Source organism: Cervus canadensis, chromosome 5 (assembly GCF_019320065.1).
Source record: "Cervus canadensis isolate Bull #8, Minnesota chromosome 5, ASM1932006v1, whole genome shotgun sequence".
Lineage (NCBI taxonomy): Eukaryota > Metazoa > Chordata > Mammalia > Artiodactyla > Cervidae > Cervus > Cervus canadensis.
In genome coordinates this window covers 71,229,537-71,255,179 of record NC_057390.1, presented here as the reverse complement: position 1 = coordinate 71,255,179, position 25,643 = coordinate 71,229,537, and the positions used below count along the sequence as shown (strand labels likewise).

Sequence of the window (25,643 nt, the reverse complement as noted above, 5' to 3'; positions counted from 1 at the left end):
GCCACCGCCGCCAGCCCCGCCCCCAAGCGCGCGCTCCGGTCTGCGCAGAGCCAGCCTAGGCGCGCACTCGGCGCCGGGAGGCGGTGACCGAAGGAGGCGCGCGCGGTTCCATCGTCCCGGCCGCCGAGCTCGATTGGGCCTGGGGGCGGCGGTGCCCCTCGTCTGAGGGGCTCCAGCCCGGCGGCGGCGGCGCCCGCGGCCCCTGAGCGGATTGAGACCGAGGCCGCGAGGCGACGGCGCGGCGCGGCCCCCTCCAGCGGCCGCGCCCGGAGGTGAGTTTCCTGGGGCCGCGCCGCACTCGGCTGGGTGAGGGGCCGGGCTGGCCGCCGGGCGGGGCCCGGTGGATGGGTTGGATGGCTCTGGCGGAGCCGCCTCGTCCCGTCTTTGTCTCGGTGTCGGAGCTCCGGTCCGCGACCCCGAAAGTGGGGCGGGGGGCAGGGCGGACTCGGGGCCCGCGCAGGTGAGGCGCGGCTCCAGGGCCGCCGACTCCGGGCACGCGCCCCGGTGGTTTTCTTGCTCTGCCGGCGCTCGGAAACTTCGAGTTCTCTGTTCTCAAAATGCAGACGCGCAGCGCAGAAATACGGAGCATCTCTGTGTGGGGTGGAGCTTTCTTAGGTAACTTCATTAGTTGGCTCTTGAAACTCACTTTTATTTTGTAGGCTTTTCCTACTTAATTTCTTATTTTCCTCTGTGTCCATTTTTATTTGCAGTTTGTTGCTTGTTAGCAATAACGAACGTTAGTGTGGCTTCCAGCGTTGGTTTCTTCGTACTCAATTTGAGATCATTGAAAATAAAGATAGGAAACTGGCAGCCTCTACTAATGTGGGATTGTAAAATAGGACCGATTGTATAAGCGACGTGAAAATCAAGCTTCCTTATTTCATAGTCGTGGCTCAGGTGTGTTTTGGACTGTTTATAAGGTAAAGAAGTCAGAGACAGACACTGGTGGAATCAAAAAAAAATGAGTTAAGAATTGTGTGCAGGATGGAGGGAGTGATTTAAGCACACAACAAAAGTGACGCAAGGCAGAAACTACTACGTATTGAGCACTGACTTTTAGGCCTGCGTGTTGTAAATACTTTACACGAAGGCTTTAATTACTGAATATTTAGTGCTAATTACTAAATTTATCATTCAAATGTTTTTAGTACCTATTGTGTGCTGAGTGCTGACGCTATGACAGTGACCATTATAGGTTTGTGCACTGTCATTGGAGGAAACGAATAATCACACAAGTAAATGCCTATCTACCTAACTGTTGTTTTTCCGTCGCTAAGTCATATCCGACTCTGCGACCCAGTGGACTGCAGCAAGCCAGGCTCCTCCGTCCTCTGCTTGTCTCCCAGAGTGTGCTCAAACTCATGTCCTGGGTTAGATGACTATCTAACCATCTCATCCTCTACCTAGAAAGAAGTTGAAAAGAAGGAATGTAAGGTGTTGTGTGGACATATAACCGGGAACTGAAGAAATCAGTTCAGATTTTCCTAGGAATAGGTCATCTTTGAGCTCAGTTATTATGGATAAGTAGGAAATTAGGTGGTGACTCCCAGTACTGGAGCTCTTCGGAGCCCCCCTCCCACCCCCGCCCCCAGAAAGGACACAAAAACGTTTTCAAAAGGAAGGAAGAAAGATCCAGGCAAAGGAAATCAATTCCACAAAGACGAGAATGTTTGGGGAACTGAAGATCAGAACAGGTGAACTGAGGGTGAGGTTAGTTCCGGTCAGAAAAATGATGTGGTGCCTTTTAAACAATATTAAGGTTTGGGGACCAGTTTTTTCTTTTCTTTTTTTAAAAACTTTTATACTGAAACTTTCAAACTACTCAAATGTAGTGAGAGAACATTGCAGTTAACTCCTTGTCATGTTACCCAAGGTATTTGGATCTTATTTGAAGAGTAGTGGGAGGTCTTGATGGATTTTAATCAGGAAAGTCTCATAATCAAATTTGTATCTTAATCAAAAAGGTCACCCTGACAAAAGACAAAACAACAAAAAAGAGAATTCCCTGGCAGCCCAGTGGTTAGGACTCCATACTTTGACTGCCGAGGGCCTGGTTTGATGCTGGTCTGGGAACTAAGATCCCATAAGTTGCGCGTCATTAAAAAAAAGAAATGTCACCTTGACTCCTGTGTAGAAACTGAATTGGATGGGCACAAGAATGGATGTGGGGAAACCACCTAGAGAGGATGGTACTAGGGTTGTGGTTGTGAAGGTAGGGCAAATTCAAAGAGTACATAATTGATCTTTCCTTGTGTTAGTAATTCTATATTCATGCCTTTTGGAGGAATCATGGAAGGTTTTCTGAAGGAGATTGTATTTGAGATGGGTTTTGCAAGGTAAATAACAGTATGGAGCCCATTCTGGAATGAAAATGTCTTGGTGTCCAAAGGGTAGCTAATTCAGGGACCTGGAGGGTTTTTTTTGCAGAAGTTTCACCTTTCTCCTAGGATTTTCTCATTGAAATTACTTTTGTCACTATCGTTGTGATCCTTGTGAGCATATAACTCCCTCCTTAACAATTTTTTCTATTAATAGAAGATAGCAAAAATGTATGTTCTTCATTACTGGGATTACAGCTAAGCTAAGCTAAAACTTTCCAAAATTTTTCATTTTTTGTTTTTGTTATGCACATAATAGTTAATAAACTAGAATTCACAAAATATACAAATAATTGTCTTTTTAGTATTTGAATCTGATGTTGCCATAGTTTGCTCTTGGCGGCCTAATCCTATTCTATAGAAGATGTAACTGAAAGGTGATCCATTGGTTTCTTTTCCCTTGTGCTGAATGACTTTATCCTTAAAGGAGAAACTAGTTTCTTCATAGCATGCCTAGTGGTACAATATCTTGATTCAAACCCATAATCTTAAAAAAAAAAAAAAATAGCCTGTAGTATGTTTTTAAAATAAGTAAAATTTGTAATATGCATATTTTTCTTTTCAAATTCTAGTGTATACATTAAAAGATGACCTTTCTTGGTAGTCTAAATTTATTTTGACTGGATTTTCCTTTTAGTGGATACATTCCAGATCAGTTTCCTCTGGCTCCTGGCTGATTTTATTACTACAGTTGTTGGGAGTGAGTGGGATAATATTTGAGAAGGTGTTTAGTAAACTGTGACATACAATACAAATATAAGATGATAGTGGTACTAATTAGAAGTAAGCTGAAGCAGAATGAAGGAACTTGTGTTCATCTGTCCATTCTGATGCCCTGCTTCATACTGGTAACTTCGATATTTGTCAGATGGCTTTTTTATTTGCTACATACAGTATGTACATGACTTAGGTTCTTTCATGTTACATGACTGATGATTGTAGATGCTCAATCAATGGATATAAAATTTTTACATGGTTCATTTCCATGTTACTAATTTATGGTAGAAATACCTAAAATGATAGTAAGTTTATGTCCATTATAGAATGAGTTGTTTTTTTTTTCAAAACCATTTATTTATTTGGCTGCATTGGGTCTTCGTTGCAATATGTGGGATCTTCACTGTGGCACAGGGGCTTAGTTGCCCCACAGCATGTGGGATCTTAGTTCCCTAACTAGGGATCAAACCCATGTCCCTTGTATTGGAAGGTGGATTCTTAACCAGTGGATCACCAGGAAAGTTCCTAGAATGAGTTTTTACTTTATAATTCTGTGCTGTGTTTGCAATTAGTAATTCAGTATATTTTTTTCCTTGTTAGTCTGTAAACTTCCTATTAATGGATACTGAGTTTGTCCTTCTACCAATAGTTCTAAACTAGTACCTTGCACACAGCAGTGGGAGGTTCAGTAAATATACAAATGTTTTTTAAAGTTACATTAGTGAAATGAAAAGTGAAATTTCATAGCCATGTTGAAATTAAAACTTTGAGACTAAGTCTGAAGGTGTTTCTTACTATAAGTCCTTGTAACAGAGGCTATAATTGGGGACTGGGAAAAGAGAAAGGAGCATAACATTACTGTAGTCTCGATATTTCTTTTGTTCTGTGAACAACCTTCTTAGGAGGATAATTATCTCCAAGTTACAAGTTAGGCAACTGGTACTTAGAGAAGTTAAACAACTCTTAAGCTCAAAAATGATGTAGCCAGTATTCCAGCACAGGATAGTTTGAATGCAAGGTCTGTTCTTCATTCTCTTTTATTCTCATGGAACAAGTGAAAACAATTTATCAATAGCTTAAACTATGAAATGATAAAACATTAATAATTTGCTAGAGAATAATAACTTATTAATGGGAAACATAGTGAGATGCTTTAAGGATGGCTTCTCCTTGCTCTGCACTTGGCTAAGCACCTTGGAGGGCTTCCCTGGTAGAGCAGCTGGTAAAGAAAGTGAAAGTGAAAGTTGCTCAGTGGTGTCTGACTCTTTGCAACCCCATGGACCACATAGTCCATGGAATTCTTCAGGCCAAAACACTGGAATGGGTAGCCTTTCCCTTCTCCAGCAGATCTTCCCAACCCAGGGATCAAACCCAGGTCTCCTGCATTGCAGGTGGATTCTTTACCAGCTGAACCACAAGGGAAGCCCAAGAATACTGGAGTGAGTAGCCTATCTCTTCTGCAGTGGATCTTCCCAACCCAGGAATCAAACCAGGGTCTCCTGCATTGCAGGCGGATTCAGCTGCATTGCAGCTGGCAAAGAAGCTGACTGCTTTATATCAGGATCTCTCAATGTTAGCACTTGACATTTTGGGCAATACTTTCTTGTGGGGACTGTCTTATGCACTGTAGGATTTTCAGCAGCATCCCTGACCTCCTCTACTAGATGTCAGGAGCACTCTTCATCCCAGTTGTTTTGACAACCCAGAAATACCTCCAGCCATTGCCAGATGTCTTCTTAGTGACACAGTTGCCTCCTGGTTGAGACTCACTGCTTTATCTTTATACCATAGTTTCATAAAAACAATACTAATATATAAATGTTTTCTCTTTGAATGCAACTAATTTTTTAAAAAGTGAATACTGGGTTTTATGGGCTCTGTGGCTCAGTGGTGAAGAATCCACCTGCAATGCAGGAGATGTGGAGACACGACTTAGCAACTGAACAACAACAAATATTCCTTTGTGTGTATATACTATGTGTTGTTCAGACATTTATCTGTTGGTGGACATCTGGGTTGCTTCCATCCCCTGCCTTTTGTGAATAATGCCTCAGCCACCAAGTTCTTTTCTACAGCCACTGCGCCATTTTACATTTCCACCAGCAGGGTTCCAGGGCTCTAATCTCTCCACATCCCTGTCAATGCTTCCTATTTTTGTTTTATTAAATAATAACTATTCTAATATGTATAAAGTGGTATCTGATTATAACTAGTGATGTTGAGCATCTTTTTCATGTGCTTATTGGCTGTTCATCTATCTTTTAGAGAAATGTCTGTTCAGATCCTTTGCCCAGTTTTGAATTGGTTTGTTTTCCCTGCTGTTTTTAAGTTGTATTTTTCTATCATTCACTTGATAGCTGCAAACCTTTGACTGCTTTCTAGAGTTCTGACTAAGTTGTTTCTAACCGTTTCTGCTTATCTTTCAGTGTTTCTGTGGAGATAGGAGCTTGCAACTGCCTGTTCCCTCGTTTTGCTGACATCAGCCTTGAGTTCATTTTGGGGGTGGGGAGGGTGGTTTACTGGAGTATAATTATTTACAATGTTGTGTTACTGATAGTTTCTGCTGTGCAGCATAGTAAGTCAGTTATATGTAATGCTTCTTTAGAGTCTGTTCCCATATAGGTCATTGCAGTGTTGAATGGAGTTCCTTGTGCTATTCAGTAGGTTCTTATTGGTTACCTGTATTATATGTAGTAGCTTATATATGTCAGCCAAGTTCAATTTTTAAATTTTAAATCTTGGATATATCTAGAATTTATTTTTGTGATGGTGACTCCATATGATTGTTGAGTTTATTTAAAAGTCCCATCTTTTCCTGATTTTTTTTTCTTTTAGATCTGTAATAATAGTATGGATTCCTCATGGGTTTTTGTTTTATTCAATGAGTATAATCCATTAGTATCATCATTTACTTTGATGTTCCATTTCCCAGATTTGTCCAGTGGGAGCCTCTTCATGTAGTTTCAGTGTCCTTTTATGTCTTCTTCATTCACTGAGCACCGTCTTACATTCTGGAGCAGTATGTTTCAGGTTTATTTGTTCTTTCTCTGCCTGTGTAATCAACACTTTCTCTAAGGAGCCAAGATTCCCTCTTTTAGGAAAATTGTATTTAGAAACCACGGTGTGAGTTTTTTGGTATACTTATCTAGTGTAACCTTGCTTCCAGGACTTCTCAGAGGGCAGATGGCTTGGATTGTTTTAAACATTGACTTGTTTGATTATTTTTAAAATCAATTTGTTGTTTTTTAAAATTTTTTTATTATTTATTTGACTGTACTGAGTCTTAGTTGCAGCATGCAGGTTCTTTAGTTGCAGCATACAGGATCCTTAGCTGCAGTATGTCAACTCTTAGTTGTAGCATGCAGAATCTAATTCCTTAACCAGGGTCAAACCTGGGCCCCCTGCACTGGGAGCGTGGAGTCAGCCACTGGACCACTGGAATGCCCATGATTTCTTTGCTTATTTCTTACATTATTTTTGTTGTAAAGGCAAGAATATTGCAGAAAGTTTGGAAAAGAAAGAAAATAATCCACAATTTTTTTTAATCCACAATTTTATTACTTGCCAATGATTACTATTTTCATTCTTGTTTCTCTCCATTTTTTCATATTCAGTTTTTCCTGAAATTTTTATTTCTTATATTTTTCACTTATATGGTATCTTTTCTTCATAATTATTTTTGAGGGATACATAATATCCCATCAGGGCTTCCTGGTAGCTCAGCTGATAAAGAATCCTCCTGAAATGCAGGAGACCCCGGTTTGATTCCTGGGTCAGGAAGCTCCCCTGGAGAAGGGATAGGCTACCCACTCCAGTATTCTTGGACTTCCCTGGTGGCTCAGACAGTAAAGAATTCACCTGCAATGCGGGAGACCTGGGTTTAATCCCTGGGTTGGGAAGATCCCCTGGAGAAGGACATGGCAACCCACTCGGGTATTCTTGTCTGGAGAATCCCATGGTCAGAGGAGCCTGGTGGGCTACAGTCCACAGGGTCGCAAAGAGTCAGACATGACTGAGTGACTGAGCACAGTACAGTATCCCATCAAGCAGCCGTATCATGACCACTTACTGTATTTTCAATTTTTCCTGATGAAAAACAGCTGTGATAGACATATTTTATGTATATAGCTTACATTGTTGGTCTTTTAAGTTTCCAGAAATCTGGAAGATCAGGGTCAAAAGATATAACATGGTCAGTTTGCTTTCTCCTGAAATTGTGAGAATGAGTTTATATTGATTTAATATTTTGTTACTATTGGAAGTTGAATGAAATGTTTACATTCACTTTTGTTTGTTATTAAATCAAAGGGTACATTATTTTTCATCATAATATTTACAAAAATCTTTCTTTTATCAGAAGATTATCCAAATCCTGAATTTATTTTTACTATTGCTTTACTCTAGGTGACAGTGACAGCTTTGAGTCTGGTCATTTGTTCTTAACATCTCTTTAGTGCTATTTTAGGACTGTATAATAGCTTAAAGAATATTAATACATATGGGGGAAATGAATTTATTTAAAATACTGTATTAAAAACTTTAGCTTTTCCTTTTACAGTAAAACAAAAGAGAATGAAAGAAGTAGATAATCTTGAAAGTATAAAGGAAGAATGGTAAGTTGATTAATGCATTTTCTTTGTACTATCTTTATTTTTATCACAGTTTACTGATTTAGTATATTTTCATTATGATTATTTGTTAATTATGAGTAATGTATTTTAAAGTTGGTGTTTTTTGCTGTACTCATATTAAATGGATTTTTAGTGAAGTTTCTAAATATTTTTGTGATTAGTTTTTTGAAAAGTGTTAAATTTCTTTCTGCTCACGTATTATTTCTGTTATATAACTGAGAAATTAAAGTAACTGTTCGCTTTGTTAGCCCCTTGTGTTATACTGTCTTGGAGTCATAGTGGAAATATAATGACTTTGGAGTCAAATAAACCTAAGTTTGAATCTCATCTCTGTCTTGTACTACTTCTCTGGCCTTTGAGCAACTTCGATTCTTTGAGCTTCAGTGTCTCCTCTAAAAAGGGAGGGGGCATACATAGATATCTGAAAAGTTTTTGTGAGAATTAGCCAATTCAAAACACTGAGTCTAGTATTAACACGTAGCAGGCACCCAATAAATTGTAGATGTGAAGTTTGTGGTTCTTATAGCATTCTTTATTCTCCCTTATCTGAGATGAAATATTTATTTTTGTATTATGTTATTTTTGTCTTAAATACTCAAAGATGTAAGCACCTTTCATTCATAGTCCATTTAAAAAGACAAAAAAGTGTTTATATTAACAGATGTTTTGTGAACACTTTCTATACCAAATATTGTTATTTTTTCACTGGAAGATTTATTATTTCATGTAAATATCTGATACTAACTACAATTGTGAGGTGGTGTCAGGAGCCTCTCAGACCGCCTCCATATGTGATGATTGCTTAAAGGAGTCACAGGATTCAGCATACAGTCATACTAATGACTAAGATTTTGCAAAGAAAGGACACTTTCCATGGGGTGATGTCCAGGGGAAACCAGACATAAGCTCCAAGAGTCCTCACCCACTGGATCCAGCAGGACACACGCTTCATTCCTCCAGTAATAAGTTATGACAGCACATATGAGATGTCTTCTAGGGAAGTTTATTGGAAATGAGCCTAGGGTTTATAGTGGGGGCACATATTAAAATTCCAAACTCTCATGAGGAACATAAACGGGACTTTCAAAGACTAGCAAAAACATCAGGCCTGCTCTGTTAACCCTTTTGTCACAGAAATAAGTTGAATGACTTAATTTTAAAAATTAACTTAGGACCTCTTCCAACAGCTTTATGGAGACATTATTTACATACCATAATACTTTAAATTCATCCATTTAAAGTATACAATTCAGTGGTTTTTAGTACATTCGTGGGGTTGTTAAACCAGTCAGTTTTATAACATTTCTATCACCCCAAAGAGAACCCCATACCTATTAGCAATCATGCCCCATTCTCCTATGCCCTACCCCTGACAACCACTAACATGCTCTCTGAATCTATGGATTTGCTTATTCTGAGCATTTCATATATCTGGAATCAGAGAATGTGTGGTCTTTTGTGACTAACTTTCATTTAGCATAATGTTTTCAAGCTTTATAATGTAGCTTGTATCAGTACTTTAAATTTTAGTTCAGTTCAGTTGCTCAGTCGTGTCCAACTCTTTGCAACCCCATAGACTGCAGCAAGCCAGGCCTCCCTGTCTATCACCAACTCCCAGAGCTTGCTCAAACTCATGTCCATTGACTCAGTGATGACATAAACTTTAAATAATTAGTAAGATGTCTATACAAAAAGCTATATATTAAGTTTTTGTACTTTTTGTTACTAGAGAAATCCCTAAGACTCCATGACTCTTTAGTTAGCCAATACAGCTTTGATAATCTAGTTTCAGAGTTAGAAAAAAGGGTATTGATATTTGCATCATAAATGGATAATGACAAGTGAGGGAAAGGATCATAGAGTAGAAAACAAAGATGAAATAAAGTTGTCTGTATATATTTTATTTTTAACTAGAGTTTACATTTGGGTCTATTCTTTGTTTTATACAGTTCTGTGGAATTTGACAAATGGTGCTAATGTGTGTAATGTTGCATTTTTAATCCCACATACCAGTAGTTAATTGTTGGTATACAGGAAAGCACTGACTTTTGTATATTAAACTTGTGTCCTGCAACTTTGCTACAACTGCTTATTGTTCCAAGATTTTTTGTTGTTGTTGATTCTTTTGGATTTTCTGTATAAATCCTTTCTGTGTAAGTCTTGTTATCTGCGAACAATTTTGCTTCCTTTCTGATCTGTGTGTATTTTTTTGTTTCCTTTCTTTGTCTTACTGGTTTAGCTAGGATTTCCAACTTGACATTAAAGAGGAGTGGTGAAAAGGGGCATCCTTGTTTTGGTCCTGCTCTTAGGAGAAAAGCATCTTGTTTCTCATCACAAAGTATGACATTAGGTTGAGAGAGTTCCTCTGTATTCCTAATTTGCTGAGTTTTTAATCATAAATAGGTGTTAGATATTTTCAGATGCCTTTTCTACATCTGTTGATATGATCATATGAATTTTCTTTCATGTGTCAATGTGGTGATTACATTAATTGATTTTCTAATGTTGAAACAGTCTTACATACCTGGAATAAATCCTACTTGGTTGTGGTGTACAATTTTACATATTATTGGATTCAAAATGCTAGTATTTTATTGAGGATTTTGCATTTATACATATGAGAGTTTTTCCTGTAGTTTTCCTTTCTTGTAATGTCCTTACCTGGTCCTAGTATTTAGGTAATGCTGTCCTCATAGAATGAGTTAGAAGTATTCCCTTCTGCCTTTATTTTCTGTGAGAGATTGTAGAGAACTGGTACCAGCTCTTCTTCAAGTGTTTGATGGAGCTCAACACTGAAGTCCTCCGTGCCCTGTGCTTTCTGTTTCAGAAGATTATCAATTACTGATATTTTTTTTCTTTTTGCCACACTGAAATTCCCTGATTCAATTTCTTTAATACCTTTAAGCCTACTCATATTCTCTATTTTTCCTCATGTGAGTTTTGGTAGATTGTGCTTTTCAAGGAATTGATCCATTTGCTCTAATTTAATCTAATTTGTGGGTGTGCATCTCCAACACATTGTACTCTGAACCTCTTAAAAGCCTAGATTAGGGAATTCCACGGCGTTGCAGTGGTTAGGAGACTCTGCTCTCAGTGCCAAAGGCCCAGGTTCAGTCTGAATTCAGTTTCAGATCTGTGAACTAAGATCCTATAAGCCACGTGTTGTGGCCAAAAAAAGAGAAAACACACACACACACACACACACAACAATAAAAAAGCCTAGACTATTTCTTACTCATCTGTGTGTCTTGCCCATCCAGCATAGTAGGTAGTCAATAAATGTTTGGATGACTAGGGTTAAATGACGTAAAACTTCAGCTACACTGGAAGCTCAGCTTTATTTGCTTTGTACTTAGTAATTAACTATACACTGCTTTCTGAACAGAAGAAGCAAATACCAAAAAGCATAAAGTGGTTGTAAAGATATTATTGTCTAATATTTGAGAGCTTACTGTGTGCCAACATGTGTACTAGTATGCACAGTACTATATACCAGGTATAAATAAGCCTCTAAGTGTATCACATTTAATCTTGACAACAACCCTGTTAGATAGGTAGTGGTACTAAGTCATCATATAGATTGTCTTAAGAGTATTTATAAAGAGAATTACCTAGAAGAGTAAAAAGAATATATCTAAATTAAAACATTGCCCTTAAGAGACAGTCTAGCACAGTGATTAAGAGTAGGGACATTAGAGGCCTGAGTTCAGTTTCCAGCTTTGCCTCTCAATAGCTTTGTGATTGTGGGCAAATTGCTTAAGCTTTTTCTGTGTCTATTAAGTGAAGATAAATCAATATGTGCCTTTTAGGTCAACATGAAGATTGAATGAGATAACATGTGTAAAGTACTTAGAATAGTTCCTATCATTTATTAATAAATGCTTAATAAATATTAGCTATTAACAGAAGCTTTATAATGCATCTTGGCTAAGAGCGTAGACTTGGAAGATAGATTACTTGGAAGATAGATTAACAGGGTTCGAATTCTGTTTCTGCCACTTACTGGCTGTAATGTAACATGTAACTTAATCTCTTAACATGTTAACCTCTTCATGACTCATTTCCTTGTCTGTAAAATGCAGATAAGAGTAGCTGCCTTGTAGATCCTGCACGGTGTAAGAGCTGTAAAAGTGTTATTATTTATGAAACCTGAGAAGTTATATCTCAGTACATTTATGAATTTTCTATGTGCTTTAGAAGTTTTTGTCTAACAAAATCTTAGGTGATATTTCTTATATGACAAAATATAGACACAAATGCATACACAGACGAATGGTAGATGGGGTGGGCAAAAAGAATGGAGGAAGGTGGTCAAAAGGTACAAACTTCCAGTTATAAAATATTAATAAGTCATGGGATGTCATGTGCATTATGGCAACTGTAGTTAATAATAATGTATTGCATATTTACTAAGAGTAAATCTTAAAAGTTATCATCACAAGGAAAAAAATTCTGTTGCTGTGCATAGTGATGGATGTTAACTATGAATTAAGACTTACTGTGATGATCATTCTGCAGAATATACAAACATTGAATCATTATGCTATATTTCTGAATCTAAAATAATGTTATATGACAGTTATATCTCAATTTACAAAGAAAGAAAAAACCCAGTAGAGTATTAAACCACTACAAATGAAAGTCTTGAGTGGGAAATTTTATTCTGAAGTGCACAAAGGGGCAAAGCTATGATTATGACTGTTCTTCACACATTATCACCTTTAGTTTCAAGAGTGCTCTCTGTTACCCAAAAGTACACAGTGACCCCTTTTAAAGCCATTTTGAGACCTTTACAAAGAACATATTTTTTTCACTCTGGACCAGTGGTTTTCCACATGGCAAGGTTTACCCATCCCACCCCCAGAGGTCACCTGGCATTATCTGAAGGTGTTTTTTATTATAAAACTGGAATGTAGGGGGATGTCCATGCTACTTCTTGCAGACGCTACTGAACCTCCTACAATGTACGGGCCAGCCAGCTCAACAAAGAATTATCTCTCCCCAAGTGTCAATGGACTGAAGTTGAAAAAGCTCTACTCTGGACCAAAAGGGTTAATGCCTTCTTCCCATGGGCACATATCTACTATCTTAATTTAAAGTAGGATCTCGACTGCAGACATGGAGGTAGCTTCTCAGTGCTACCCTTAACTAGATCCCTTAACTAGAGCAATTTATGTAAACTTTTAAAGAATTAGTGGTCCGTAATGCTTCTTTTTCTTTTTGTGTCTGTTTGTGTGTAGGGTTTGTGAAACAGGATCTGACCACCAACCTCTTAGTGATAGTCAACAAACAAATTGTGAATATTTTGTTGACAGCCTTTTTGAGGAAGCTCAGAAGGTTGGTGCCAAATGTTTGTCTCCCACTGAACAAAAGAAACAGGTCAGTGTCCATAAATCTTTTCTCTCCTGATGTTTCTCAAAATACGGACCTTTAGAGGTCAAAACTGTTTTCGTACTAATAGTAAGATACTATTTACTTTTTTCACTGTATTCAGTTTGCACTGATATTGCAAAAGCAATGGTCAACACAACTGGATCCTCAGGAGGAACTGAGGCAGTGGCACCACACAGCACCACACCGTACAGTAATTACTATACTCTTTTCTTTGCACTTGAAGGGAGTGAAAAGTGAAAAGAAAGTGAAGTCACTCAATCGTGTTCGACTCTTTGTGACCCCGTGGACTGTAGCCTACAAGGCTCCTCTGACCATGGGATTCTCCAGGCAAGAATACTGGAGTGGGTTGCCATTTCCTTCACCGGGGGATCTTCCCGACCCCGGGATTGAACCCAGGTCTCCCGCAGATGCTTTAACCTCTGAGCCACCAGGGAAGCCCCTACTCTTTTCTCTGCACTTGAAGGGAGTGAAAAACACTGGTTTCAATTAAGAATGTCCTTGATAGAGCAGTGAAACTTATAGATTCCATTAAATCCCAACACTTCAATACCTATCTTACTAACATCTGTATAATAAAATATGAAGTATATACATAAAATGAGGCTTCCCTGGTGGCTCAGATGGGAAAAAATCTGCCTGCAGTGCAAGAGACCCAGGTTCATTCCCTGGCTTCTCATTGCAGTGGCTTCTCTTGTTGCAAAGCACTGGCTCTAGGGCGTGCAGGCTTCAGTAGTTGAGGCTCCCCAGTTCTAGAGCACAGGCTCAGTAGTTGTGGTGCACAGCCTCAGTTGTTCCACAGCATGTGGGATCTTCCCGAATCAGGGATCCAATCCATCTCTCTTGCATTGGCAGTCAGATTCTTTATCACTGAGCCACCCAGGAAGTCCAAACTGATCGAACACTTTTGAAGGAATAGCTATTAATTACTCTTAGTTGTTTTTCCCCCATTTTTATTTTTAATGTTCAAAGTCTAATGTTCAAATCATTTCAGATTTCTCTAACTGTGGAGAAGTCTGTTCTGGCCAGACAGCATTAGTGTCCTCTGAGACAGAGCACAGGACATTCTTCCAAATGAGTTCTCCTAAAGAAAATGATTAATGACTTACTTTAAAATATTATTCATTATGAACTATATTATACATGCACATTATAATTTTTGGTATTTTATATTTGAAACTAGCTCTTAAGAATGGTATATTTAAAAATTTGTAACTGTGTAATGGATGTTAACTATATTCATTCTGTAATCATTTTGCGACACATACATACATCAAATCATTATGTTGTACTTGTAAGACTAATACAATGTTATATGTCAATTATATCTCAATTTTAAAGAAAAGATTGATACATAAAATATACACTGATAGAAGAAATTTTCAAAGGACTTTTAATCTACTAGTACATTTTATTGATTAACATTATACATTTTGTTTCTTACTGCTTTGCAGGTAGATATAAGTATAAAATTATGGAAAAATGGATTCACTGTCAATGATGATTTCAGAAGTTATTCTGATGGTGCAAGTCAACAGTTTCTGAACTCCATCAAAAAAGGGTAAGCAATCTTTGTTGGCAGAAGGATATTTTAGATATGTTTCATTTGGAAGATTCCTTTTTAATGTTGTTCACACATCCTTACACATTCAAAAATACTTTTTTAAATTCAGACTTTTCATAAGATGGGTTTTCTTAAGAGAACCACAGCTGTAATCTTGAAGGGTCAGGAATGTGAATTCTGATCAACCAAAATCTGACATAAATTATTTCACTTTGCCAAGTGTTACTTAATACCACATCACATCCTACTTGTTATTTAATAATTATGTTTAAAGATCTTTTTTTTTAAGATCTTTCTAGTTGTTAAATTATGATTTCCATTGCCCTGTAGTGTTTTATATTACATATTTATAAAAACTTGAAAATCACCCATAATTTTATTACCCAGAAGTATTACTGCTATTAACATTTCTGTTGAATTTCATTTTGGCACTTTCTGTCCACAGATTTATACATAATTGTGCATATATTTTAAAAAGTATTTTTACTTTATCTTGAAATACTTGAATATATCTGTATATTATTTTGTTACAATGATGACCCATAATTTATATATATACACCTAGTTGTTGGTGATTTGATTATTTCTTAAGTCTCCCACTATAAAAAATATGTGACTATCCTTGTGTTTAGATTTTTTTAAAAAATAACAGCTTTATTTTTTAATAACAGCTTTATTAAGATATAATTAGCCTACCATAAAATTTACCCCTTTAAAGTATACAATTCATAATTTTTTAGTGTATTCACAGAGTTATGCAACCATCAGCACTGCTAATTCCAAAGTATTTCCTTTTTCATCACCCTAAAAAGAAACCCTATGCTGGTAATCACTCTCCACTCTTCCTTTCCCCCTCCTCACAACCCTACACAACCACAGTCTACTTTCTACTTCTATGGATTTGTCTATTTTGGACATTCCATATATATGGAATCATTTTTGTGTTTGACTTCTTTAACTCAACATAGTATTTTCAAATTTCATTCATGTAGCTTTTAACAGTTCTTCATTCCTTTTTATTGCCAAATAGTGTTGCATTGTATGGATATGCTACATTTAGTTTATTCATTTATCAGTGGATAGACATTTGGGTCATTTCCACATCTTGCTTATTAGAAATAATACTGCTCTGAATATCTGTGTACAAGTTTTCATGTGAACATATGTTTTCAATCCTCTCAGGTCTAGGAGTGGAATTGTTATCTGTTTATGAAGAACTGCCACACTGTGTTCCAAAGTGATTGTACCATTTTATATTCCCACCAACAGTGTATCAAAGTTCCAGTTTTTCCATATACTTGCCAGTGCTTGTTAGTTCCAGTTTTCCATATCCTTGCCAACACTGATTTTTTAAATTATAACTATCCTAGAAGGCAATGGCAACCCACTCCAGTACTCTTGCCTGGAAAATCCCAGGAGGAGCCTGTAGGCTGCAGTCCATGGGATCGCGAAGAGTTGGACACAACTGAGTGACTTCACTTTCACTTTTCACTTTCATGCATTGGAGAAGGAAATGGCAACCCACTCCAGTGTTCTTGCCTGGAGAATCCCAGGGATGGGGGAGCCTGGTGGGCTACCGTCTATGGGGTCGCACAGAGTCAGACGGAAGCGACTTAGCAGCAGCAGCAGTCATTAAGAAGTAGTGTCTTGTTGTGGTTTTCATTTGCATTTCCCTAGTGACCAGTCATGTTGAGCATCTTTTCATGTACTTGTAGGCCACATGAATATCTTCTTTGAAGAAATATCTATTCAGATCCTTTGTTGATGTTTTCTTCCCTTGCCACCTGAGCTCTTAGCAGTGAAAGTGCAGAGCCTTAACCACTGGATCACCAAGGAATTCCCCATTGCCTACTTTTAAAAATTAGGTTATTTACCTTGCTGTTGATCTGTAAGAGTTTGTGATATATTTTTGAGGCTATTTTCTCCCATTCTTTTGTGGTGTTGTTTCATTTTTTTGATGGTACTCTGAAGCACAAAAGTTTTTAATCTGAAGAGTCTGATTTGATTTTTTTTCTTTTGTCACTTTTGTCTCTAGTGTCATAGCTAAGAAAATATCGCTTATGTTAGGGCATTGAAGATTTTACTCCTATGTTTCATAGTTTGACTAGTATCTCAATTACTGTTTCATGATAAATTTATAAATTAATGTGTAAAAGGCATGAACATTCTTTCAGCTACTGATGCTCATATTCATGCTTCTGCTTTATTAAAAAGATACACAAAATTAAATTCTGTCCCATAGCACTGTCCTTAACATATGATTTTATGTGTGACATCAGTTTAATGGTGCAAAGCACTTATTTTGGTCAGTTTTTATTTGAGAAGGGTTCATAATATTCCATATGTAACCAATTTTCAATATATAATACACATATATAGGTCTGTATATATGTATATGTACAATGTATATACAGATTATAAATTATTTTATATTCTATAATTAATTTTGAACCTTTTTCAAACTTATACAAAAGTCACAAGTGAAGTACTAAGAACTTTTCTAAAAGCAATTGAGAGTGAGTTGCCAAAGTAATGCTTCTTCATCCAGAATAGTTTGTATTTTTTATTAAAAAAAAAGGAACTGTATTTTCCTATGTAACCACAATACAACCATCTAATGATGTATGATTATCATTTAATCCTCAAAACATTTTCAATAGTCACTATTTATCTTAATACTATCCTTTTGAAAGAAAGAGAAATATATTTTCCTATGTAACCACAATACAGCCATCTATTGATGTATGATTATCATTTAATTGTCAGACATTTTCAAGAGTCTCTATTTATCTTAATACTATCCTTTATTGCAAAAGCATCCAATTCAGAATTACTTATTGCTTTTAAATGTCATGTCTCTTTCAGTTCTTCAAGAGGGAACAATTCCTGAGTTTTTGTCTTTTTTTAATGACCTTGACACTTGAAGATTATGGGCCCAAATTCTATAGAATGTCTCTCAATTTATATTTGTCTCATTTTTAATTCATGATAGCCACCTTTCCAGGTGGCTTGGTGGTAAAGAATCCACCTGCCAATGCAAGTGACACAGTTTTGATCCCTGGGTGGGGAAGATCCCCTGGAGAAGGAAACGGCAACCCACTCCAGTATTCTTGCCTGAAAAATCCCATGGACAGAGGAGCCTGGTGGGCTATAGTCCATGGGGTGGCAAAGAGTCAGACATGACTTAGCAACTAAATAACAACAATCCTTGATAAGACTAAAGTACACTTTATTGGTAGGAATATCACAAAAGTAATGCTATCCTAACTTCAGTGGTAATTTGTTCTTTGCTTTTTTTTAAATAGTTTTTTGTTTTTCTTTAGGTTTTTTTCATTTTATCTGATTTTTAAACTATATATAAATGGAATGTGTTTAATTTTTGTGTCTACTCAGTTTATTTCTTTGGGATATTCATCCATGTTGTTGCATATAACTATAGTTGGCATGAATCCCAGAAGCAATATAAGAAAGATAAATTTGATTATGTAAAATCAGTTGCCAAACTGGGAATACTTGGTGCACTTATATCCTGTAAATGGAATATATACACATTTCTTACAAATCAGTTAGACAAAGATGAAAAGAGTATTTTATATGTTTGTACTTGATCTACTTTAAAACAGAATAGCAGTGTGCAAAATACAGAATAGTGTGTATAGAATGATACTATCTTGGGAAAAATTACAAATCTGTGGTATTTTACTGTATATAGAGAAAAAATTTAGACTCACCCCAGTTTTTTATCAAGAAAGGAATAAGGACAGTCACTTTGGCAGGAGGGGACTGTCACTTTTAAGTCAATTTGTATTTATATTTTTAGTCTTGCTTTTCTGGAACAAGCATGTAGCTATATTTTCATTTTAAAAAATGAAATAAAATCTTGATTTTTCTTGCACATTATCAGTCCTATTTAGATACCTGTAAAAGTGACCAGACAGTATATAGTCATAAAATGTTTCATGACTTCAGTGTTACTCTGGACAAACTGAATAGCTCAAGCTGTTCATGAATTTGTAGTTTTAAAAATTATTCTACCGTAAAAAGGAACTCATTTGAATCAGTCCTAATGAGGTGAATGAACCTTAGAACCTATTATACAGAGTAAGTTAGAAAGAGAAAGATAAATATCATATTCTAATGCATATATACAGAATCTAAAAAAATAGTACTGAAGAATTTATTTACAAGGCAGCAGTGGAGAAACACATAGAAAATAGACTTATGGACATGAGGAGAGGGGAGAGAGGGTTAGATGTATGGAAAGAGTAACATGGAAACTTACATTACCGTATGTAAAATAGAGAGCCAACAGGATTTGCTGTATGACTCAGGAAACTCAAACAAGGTTTCTGTATCAACTTAGAGGGTTGGGATGGGGAGGAAGATGGGAGGGAGGTTCAAAAGGGAGGGGACGTATGGATACATATGGCTGATTCATTTTGAGGTTTGACAGAAAACAACAAAATTCTATAAAGCAATTATCCTTCAATAAAAAGTTAATTTTAAAAAATTATTACATATTCTTGGCTTTGATATTCATATTATCTCATTGTATTATTTTTAACTATATTATTCTAACTAGATGTAGTTTTTATTATAAAGAATATTATATGCCTCTTATTTGTATATTTTTAAATTCTTTTTGCATGTAGCATATGTTTTTCAGAGGAACAAAAGGGATATTAATAGCTTCTTAGCTTCCTTTCTTTACTTTCCAAGGGAATTACCTTTAGAATTACAGAGAGTTTTTGATAAAGAGGAGGTGGATGTTAAAGTTGAAGATAAGAAAAATGAAGTATGTATGTCAACAAAGCCTGTGTTCCAGCCCTTCTCAGGACAAGGTCACAGACTGGGAAGGTGAGTAGGCTCATGATCTGTGCTTTTCATAAGCAGAGACTTGACTAATATTCAGCTTTTAATTATTTTACTATGTAGACCACATATATAGAGTTTATCATTCTCCTACTGGAAATGAGATTTTTTTTCATGTTAACTTTTATGAGAACTTCTAAATCATATTCACCTTAGTGTAAATTAACACAAGCTGGCACTGCACTTAAAAATCATGAAGGCTTTTTTTGGTTTTATCAGATCAAAAGGGCCTGGTTTAATAAGGACATTGGACAAAATTGTGTGGGTAAATCATTTTTTCTCCCTTGCACCCACCACTTGAGCTTTGCCATTAATGTCACAGGGTACATAGGCTAGCTTTGGGAGATAGGATTCTGTAACCAGTGCCTTCAACATTGCATTCTCCAATCAGTATCTGAATTTTGAAGTAATACAAGTGAAATAATGCCTGATAAAGCTAGTATCAGAGCCTTTAATTATTTTCAGACTTTGCAGTCTTCATCTTATCTAGTTATGCCTGTGACAGAATGTGCAAAGACATTAAATATAGGATTGCTTCTTATTTTTATGAATTCTTATATATGAATTACCAAGATTTGTAAGGTATATACATGCATATTCATCCACAAGTATAAAAATATTCAAGTGTGACTTTCAGAGTGATGAAGAAATACTTTATTTCCTTTATAACCCAAGGACTATTCTCTACAGAGAACTTACTTCTAGAAATTTTAACCTGGGATGTAGGTAAAGTCCATGGATCTGTCAGCACTATAAAATTGTTCTGGAAGGCATTATTCAAATACATATGTACTTAAATAGTATTCAAGTATACTTATGTAACACTCTACAGTCTTACATATTACTTGGATATGCATAATTTCATTAAATTCCTATAATCATCATCTATGATAGATACAACTTATACTAATATATTTATGTGTTAGTGGGGGAACAGCTGTGACTGGCTAAAATCTTCCAAAGATCTATACTTCCTGTAAAGGTTTTAGAGTAATTGTTTAATGATAAAGTTCTGCTTACTGAAAAACACCCATCTGACTTGTTGTCTGGATTTTCCTAGTGCTACACCAAAAATTGTTTCTAAAGCAAAGAATATTGAAGTTGAGAATAAAAATAAGTTGTCTACTGTCCCACTAAACAATCTGGAACCCATCACTAATATACAGATCTGGTTAGCCAATGGGAAAAGGATTGTCCAGAAATTTAACATTTCTCATAGGTGAGTCTTCTATTTCATTATTTGTCTGATTTTCCCCCCTAAGTTTTAATAATATTTCTTCTTTTCAAGTCAGTCAATAGTTATTTTGAAGAACTAACCAAGGATCTTAATAAATAGTTCTCTAAACATAATGTATCATGACAATGGAAATTCTTGGATGTTAATGAAATTTTTTTTTTTTACTTATTTCATTAGTTTTCTGGCTTAACTAGATATATAATTTTAAAAGAATTATTTTCAAATACAAAAAGAATTATTTTCAATTTTTTGTAGTTTTTAAGTAGACCTTTTAGCATTATGTGTGTATTTTCCTGTTAATCGTATAAAAAGAATGTAAATACAGGAAAGTCCTGAAAGAAACTGAAATCAATTTAAATTTCATCACTTAGAGATAATCACTGTTACTACTTTGATAAATTTTTCTAGTCATTCATCTCTTCTTTATTTTTTTCATTTTATTTAAAGTAGGAACATATTCTATATAGGTTTTCTTCTTTAAAAGCATTTAAAATTTGGGAAGGGGATATTATACATGTAAAATATTCTATACATATGTGCTTGGTTAAAATATTAATAGTAAAATAACTTATATACTACCTAGCTCAAAACATATGCCAATATATCTTATTTGCCTTTCCATGATCATATCTGTTTCCTTTTGTGCAAGAGAGAAGTCTGTTGTAAATCTGTGTTAATCATTTTTGATGAGCTGTATATGTCCTCTCCTTCTTTAAGTATACACACATATATATATGTGTATAACTGAGCTGCCTTTAAGATTGCAGTGATTATATTACATTATAGTGTTCATGATACTAACTGAAAATATATCTGCACCAGGTTAAGTGTTTTCTTAACTAGATTTGAAGTACATCTTATCCTAGTATGCAAGAGATAAAACCCATGTCTATATAGGGTTACTGATTGGACCATTTCTGATCCATTCAGAGCTAGTTATGTTGATTTTTCTGTTATAGAAATTTTTAGGTGTATGCAAAAGCAAAGAAAAGATATAATGATCCATCACTAAGTTCCCACTAAATTATGTTTAAGAAAATCCCAGACTTCACATAGTTTGTTACCTTAAATTAGCTAATTCAGGTTTTCATAAAATTACATTGATAGTTTGTGCTATTTTACAGGATAAGCCACATCAAAGACTTCATCGAAAAATACCAGGGATCTCAGAGGAGTCCTCCCTTTTCCCTGGCAACTGCTCTTCCTTTCCTCAAATTGCTAGATGAAACACTCACACTGGAAGAAGCTGATTTACAGAATGCTGTAATCATTCAGAGACTCAAAAAAACCGCTGAACCTTTTAAAGAACTTTCATAGCATTGATTTTTGATACACTAAATGGAAAGTTTCCCCAAAAATGATGGTCATAAGTGGACATGCAAATCAAAACAAGGGAAAGTCAGATTTGCTGGGTTTTGCACTGTTTAATTCCCTGCTGGTGAGATTTTAAAATAAGTACAAGTTAGGAAAGTACACTATTACTGGAAACTATATTCAGTGAACTCTTTCCAGAAGGCTACTCAGAAAGAAAAATATACTTATTTTCAAATACCATTTATTCAACATAAGATATATTCAATAACTATAGCATCTAAAATCTTAATATGGTATAAAGTAGGAAATATGTGCATAGCATCTTTCATTCAAATATCATTCCCAAACAGCAATGATGTGTTTAAATATTAACTGTCTCAGATTTTTTAAATGGCAATACATTAAAAAATTGTACATGGCAGGTTAAAAGCATCAATGTAATTTTCTTATATGTGAGATACAATCATAAGGCTGAAAGGGTCTGCTTTTACCACAGCTTTACGTAAACCTCAGAAGTGTTCCCAATTTGCATACTCCAACAGTCAAATATTAACAATATCTGGAATGTACTTTCATTTAAGAATAAAATTGTGTAGCTTAGTATAATGTCAGTATCAATGTGCCGACTCATATTTCAACATTTTCAAAATATGTAGATTTAAGAGTTCTTTTTTCTCTAAGAACCTGTTTATTCCCTACTTTGTTTTCTTTCAAAAACTAGGGGTTTGTTTTTAGCTGACATTTGTAGTGAGCCGTTTGACACCACTCACATAGAATCTAATGCTGGTGTTGTCACATTACTAATTAACATTTTTAAAATGCGTCATGTGAAGTGTGGTTTTCTATTTCATACATCAGTTGGCCTGTTTACGTATTAAAGGATTGTTTATTACGTTCAGATGTCCCTATGGAAAACCTGCTTCACATCTTAGATTTTTAACTAAAACTGGTTTGACTTCAGTATTTCACTGTCAGATTAAATCCTCTTGCCTGAAAATAAGGAGCTTTTTGCAGATGATCTGTTGAATCATATTTAAAGTGAAATATACATTGAGTGTGCCAAGGAATGAAGCAACCATGCATATCAGCAGTAATGTTCATAGGGTACTGGATGCCTGCTGGAAAGAGCAGTTCTCAAACTTTTTGGTCTCAAGACCTTTTGTTTATGTGGGTTGCACATATTAATGTTATATTTAAAATAAAAGGTTATAAAATATTTATTCACTAAAAACATGTGTTAACGTAAAGAACATTTTCATGAAAAATGTCAATTTTCCAAAATGTCAAAAGACGGAGTGGGAAACGTGGCATTGTATTTTATTTTCTGCAGACATCTTTACTGTCTGATTTAAAGAAGACAGATGGGATTTCATTTGCTTCCACATTCAGTCTGTTGCGATATCACACATCATGTCCCCTCTAGGAAATGCTCCTGTACACTCATGAAAAAGTGAAAAAAAAACAAGAAAAACAATATAATTATGAAATTAGTTTTGACCTTGCAGACCCCTTGAAAGAACTAATCTTGTAACGCAGTGATTTGCAGTGATCTTCAAGCCTTAATGCATAAGGATCACCTGGAAAGCTTTTAAGAATGCCTATTACCTGCCACCTACCACACGCACATTTTTTTTTTTTTTTTTTTTTTGGGGGGGGCGCCCGCCGCCGCCGCCATGCTGCCCGGCCAGCGCGCGCACAGCGGGCGGGGGCGGGGCCCCCACACGCACATTTTAACAGTTCATTGTATTTGGGATGGGTCCCAGATCTCCACATTTTTAATCTCCAGTAATTCTTAGGTATGTAGTAGGAGAACCTGTCTTCAGGAAATTCTGCACTAAGCTTCCACCCTAGGAAAGTAAAACCTGCATGCTTCACCATGGCAGTGTAAGACCCGACTGAAATGGGGCTGTTAGACCTTTAAGTTTTATCCTAGTCCCCCACAGTTTGTTCTTAAACTGTCCTTCCCTCCCCCCACCCCTTAATGCTGAACTGATCATGAGATAAACTTGTGCTTTATCTTTTATAAGTACAGCTGAGACAAGGCTGCAGTATTTAAGTGAGGTTTTTATTAAAGGCTCAGGGATAACACAAGGGAAATAGACACATAACTAGATGACCTGGTTTATAAGATGTATCTTCTGTTTGAAATCCATTTTGAGAATGCTTGCTTTTCTAGCTCTCAGCTTTCCACATGGTAGAGTTCTGTCGTTTTATCAGGGAGAGGGGGAGGACAAAGGAGAGCCTTTTCCTTTTGTCATTCACCCTCAGAAATGAACAGACACAAAACAGAAAATATTTATTGTCGGTAAAGTTTACGGCCATGATAGAGCCCTCTTGCTAGTGAAACAAAAACAATGGCATTCTTAAAAAAGTGAGGGGATGCTAAGATCATACATAAGATGATTGTTGATATATTTTCAAGAATCTGTAAGAAAATGTTTCATATAGGCCTATCATGAAGCATTTTATAATTTTCCTTTGCATAAATATGTCAATTTGTGATTCTCCACATATTTATATGAAGGGGCTTCTTGTTGGAAATATTGTTCTCATATGTATAGAAAAGCCTCCCTTGTGGGTTTTCCAGTTTGCCATAATTATTATCCAGAAGACATATTGGAAGTTTTCTTGGGTGTACATGTAGAGTACACCACAATGAGAAGTTCTTTAGAGAAAGACCTGTCATCAGCAATAACCCTCATTTTTGTAACTGTGAAAACTTTAATACGGGTGATATTCTCAAAGGTTTTCTAAGGTGAGAACCACCTCATAAAGCTTTTTATGTGAAAGTTTAAAATTCTAAAGTTGTTAATTAAATGTCTAATATAGTCCAAACATGTTGACTTTAGAAAACAAACTGAATTTTGCAAAGGAAGGCAAACTTGAAAATAAGCCAAAAAAAAGCCAGCCTCTTTGGTGTGGAATACAATCTGACCTAAGTAGTTGTTTGAAAACTGGCCTCAATCAGTTTAAAAGCATTGTTAGGCCTATTATATAGAAGTACATATTGAATTTTACAAATTTTAATTTATTGGTTACATTACTATGCATTATCCAGGTTATAAAGGTGGTCTTATTTATTTTATATACTTCTGTCATTTAGAGTAGTTTTCATTTTACTTGTGTTGAAATTATGCATGCATCTATTTCAGTGCCTTAAAATATTTTGAAAGCAATCTTGATAATGGTTAAAGAACTGTTGTCTTAAAGATGAAACACTGTTCATTAAAAGGATCTGTGAAATAATTTATATTTGTTTGTTATAAATTAGTTACATATAGATGCATTTGTCATTTTTATTTGCAAAGACATTCAGTTTGAGAATCAACAAACATTTATTAGGTGCTTTCTATTTGCCAGGTACTTTAACCAATGTTACTTTCATTTAATACTCAGAAGTGTTAAAATGTGATATTTTTAAACTCGGTGGTTGTGTTTATTTCTTTCACCACCCTTTGTGTCCTTAGTTGAACTACTTCAATGTAGTTGAAGACTCCTTAGTATGATTTACTCCTTTGTTCTTTCTCAGTAGAAGCCTT

General features: G+C 35.9%; 1 protein-coding gene across 2 annotated transcripts; it reads left to right on the top strand.

Annotated features, from left to right (window-relative positions):
- Positions 1 to 40: 40 nt before the first annotated feature.
- UBXN2A (UBX domain protein 2A) lies at positions 41 to 23,476 on the top strand. Of its 2 annotated transcripts, none has more exons than XM_043469258.1 (7): positions 41 to 272; positions 7,654 to 7,708; positions 12,967 to 13,105; positions 14,572 to 14,678; positions 19,401 to 19,538; positions 20,614 to 20,772; positions 21,915 to 23,476. In XM_043469258.1, exons 2-7 carry the CDS (start codon positions 7,668 to 7,670, stop codon positions 22,105 to 22,107), a joined length of 777 nt encoding a protein of 258 aa, XP_043325193.1. In that variant the 5' UTR covers positions 41 to 272; positions 7,654 to 7,667; the 3' UTR covers positions 22,108 to 23,476. The 2 variants fall into 2 exon arrangements, with proteins under 2 accessions (XP_043325193.1, XP_043325192.1); XM_043469257.1 differs by lacking the exon at positions 41 to 272 and adding an exon at positions 375 to 615.
- Positions 23,477 to 25,643: the final 2,167 nt, after the last annotated feature.